This window comes from Alexandromys fortis, unplaced genomic scaffold (genome assembly GCF_014885135.2).
Source record: "Alexandromys fortis isolate MF-2015 unplaced genomic scaffold, M_Fortis_MF-2015_v1.1 scaffold_51, whole genome shotgun sequence".
Lineage (NCBI taxonomy): Eukaryota > Metazoa > Chordata > Mammalia > Rodentia > Cricetidae > Alexandromys > Alexandromys fortis.
This window is the reverse complement of record NW_026067925.1, coordinates 2,073,812-2,075,147: the sequence shown is the minus strand read 5'-3', so window position 1 is coordinate 2,075,147 and position 1,336 is coordinate 2,073,812. Positions and strand designations below refer to the sequence as shown.

At 45.1% G+C, this 1,336-nt stretch overlaps 1 protein-coding gene across 1 annotated transcript; it reads right to left on the bottom strand.

The window, feature by feature from the left end:
- On the bottom strand, positions 1-942 carry LOC126502168 (olfactory receptor 10J3-like). Its single transcript, XM_050143008.1, has one exon. The coding sequence runs from the start codon at positions 940-942 to the stop codon at positions 1-3; it is 942 nt and encodes a 313-aa protein (XP_049998965.1).
- Positions 943-1,336: the final 394 nt, after the last annotated feature.

Below are 1,336 nucleotides of genomic sequence, written 5' to 3'. Positions count from 1 at the left end.
TTAAGATGTAAGTGGCTTTTGCCATATGGCTCTGCGTAGGGCGTCTTTGACCTCCTTATTCCGCAGACTGTAGACTAAAGGGTTCAGTAGGGGGGTGATAAGCGTGTAAGTCACTGAGATGAGTCTGTCCTGCCCGAGCAAGCTCTGGGACTTAGGCTTCAGGTAGATGATTGCAGTGCAGCCATAGTGGATGACGACCACTGTGAGGTGGGAGGCACAGGTGGCAAAAGCTTTCTTCCGACCTTCAGCTGAGGCAATCTTCAGGATGGTGGAGATGATCACAATGTAGGAGATGAAGACCACACCCATGGGTAGAATAAGGACACAGACACTGACAACCAAGTTGATAATCTCATTGATAGTGGTATCTGTGCAGGCCAGCTTCAGCAGAGGTCTCACATCACAGAAGAAGTGGGGAATAACAAAGCTATCACAGAAGGGCAGGCTAAACACAGATGTAACTTGGACAATAGCCATGCCTAGGCCAGTTCCCAGTGACCCAGCTGCCAAGTGGACACAAGACTTCCTACCCATGATGACCGAATACCTTAGGGGGTTGCAGATGGCCACATAACGGTCGTATCCCATGACCATGAGTAAGAAACAATTGTTGATTCCAAAAGTTAGATAAAAGAAGATCTGGACCACGCAGTCTTGGAAAGCAATTGTGTGGTAAGGATTGAGGAGGTCAGAAAGCATCCGTGGTATAATGGTCACGGTATAGCAGGTATCAGAGATGGACAATATGGCTAGGAAGAAGTACATGGGAGTGTGGAGATGATGATCCAGGTGAATAATAGTTATGATGATCACGTTGCCAGACAGAGTCAGAAAGTATAATGTTAGAAAAACAACAAAAAAAGCAAGTCTGTGCTGCCAACCAAAGCTGGAGAAACCTTCAAAGAGGAACTCTGCTACAAAGGTTGCATTTGACTTTAACATTGAGACTAGAGTATACTTCAGGGAGCAGGGGGAGAACAGAAAGCTGTGATGGGTCAAACATGAACCAGAGTCTCCTGGACCAAGGCCTTCAGCGAAGAATGTGTCTACCCTGGGCAAGGCTGGAAACCCCAGAGTCTCAAGGCTCGGCTACTGGAGAACAGCTCGTGCTTCCTCTCTGTGCTACCTTTCCTTTGGGACTGTAGAACTTTTCAACATGACCAGGAGATCGAGAGCACAGATGGAGACAAAAAAAAAAAAAAACAAGTAGATCAAAATTAAAAGAGAGTTATAGAAATAGTCTATCTTCAGTTTTTTGAGTCTTATGTTAGTCCCATTTTAACTTCTATGAAATTTCTACCACGGTTTTCAACAGTGATTATGCTTTGTTTGTATT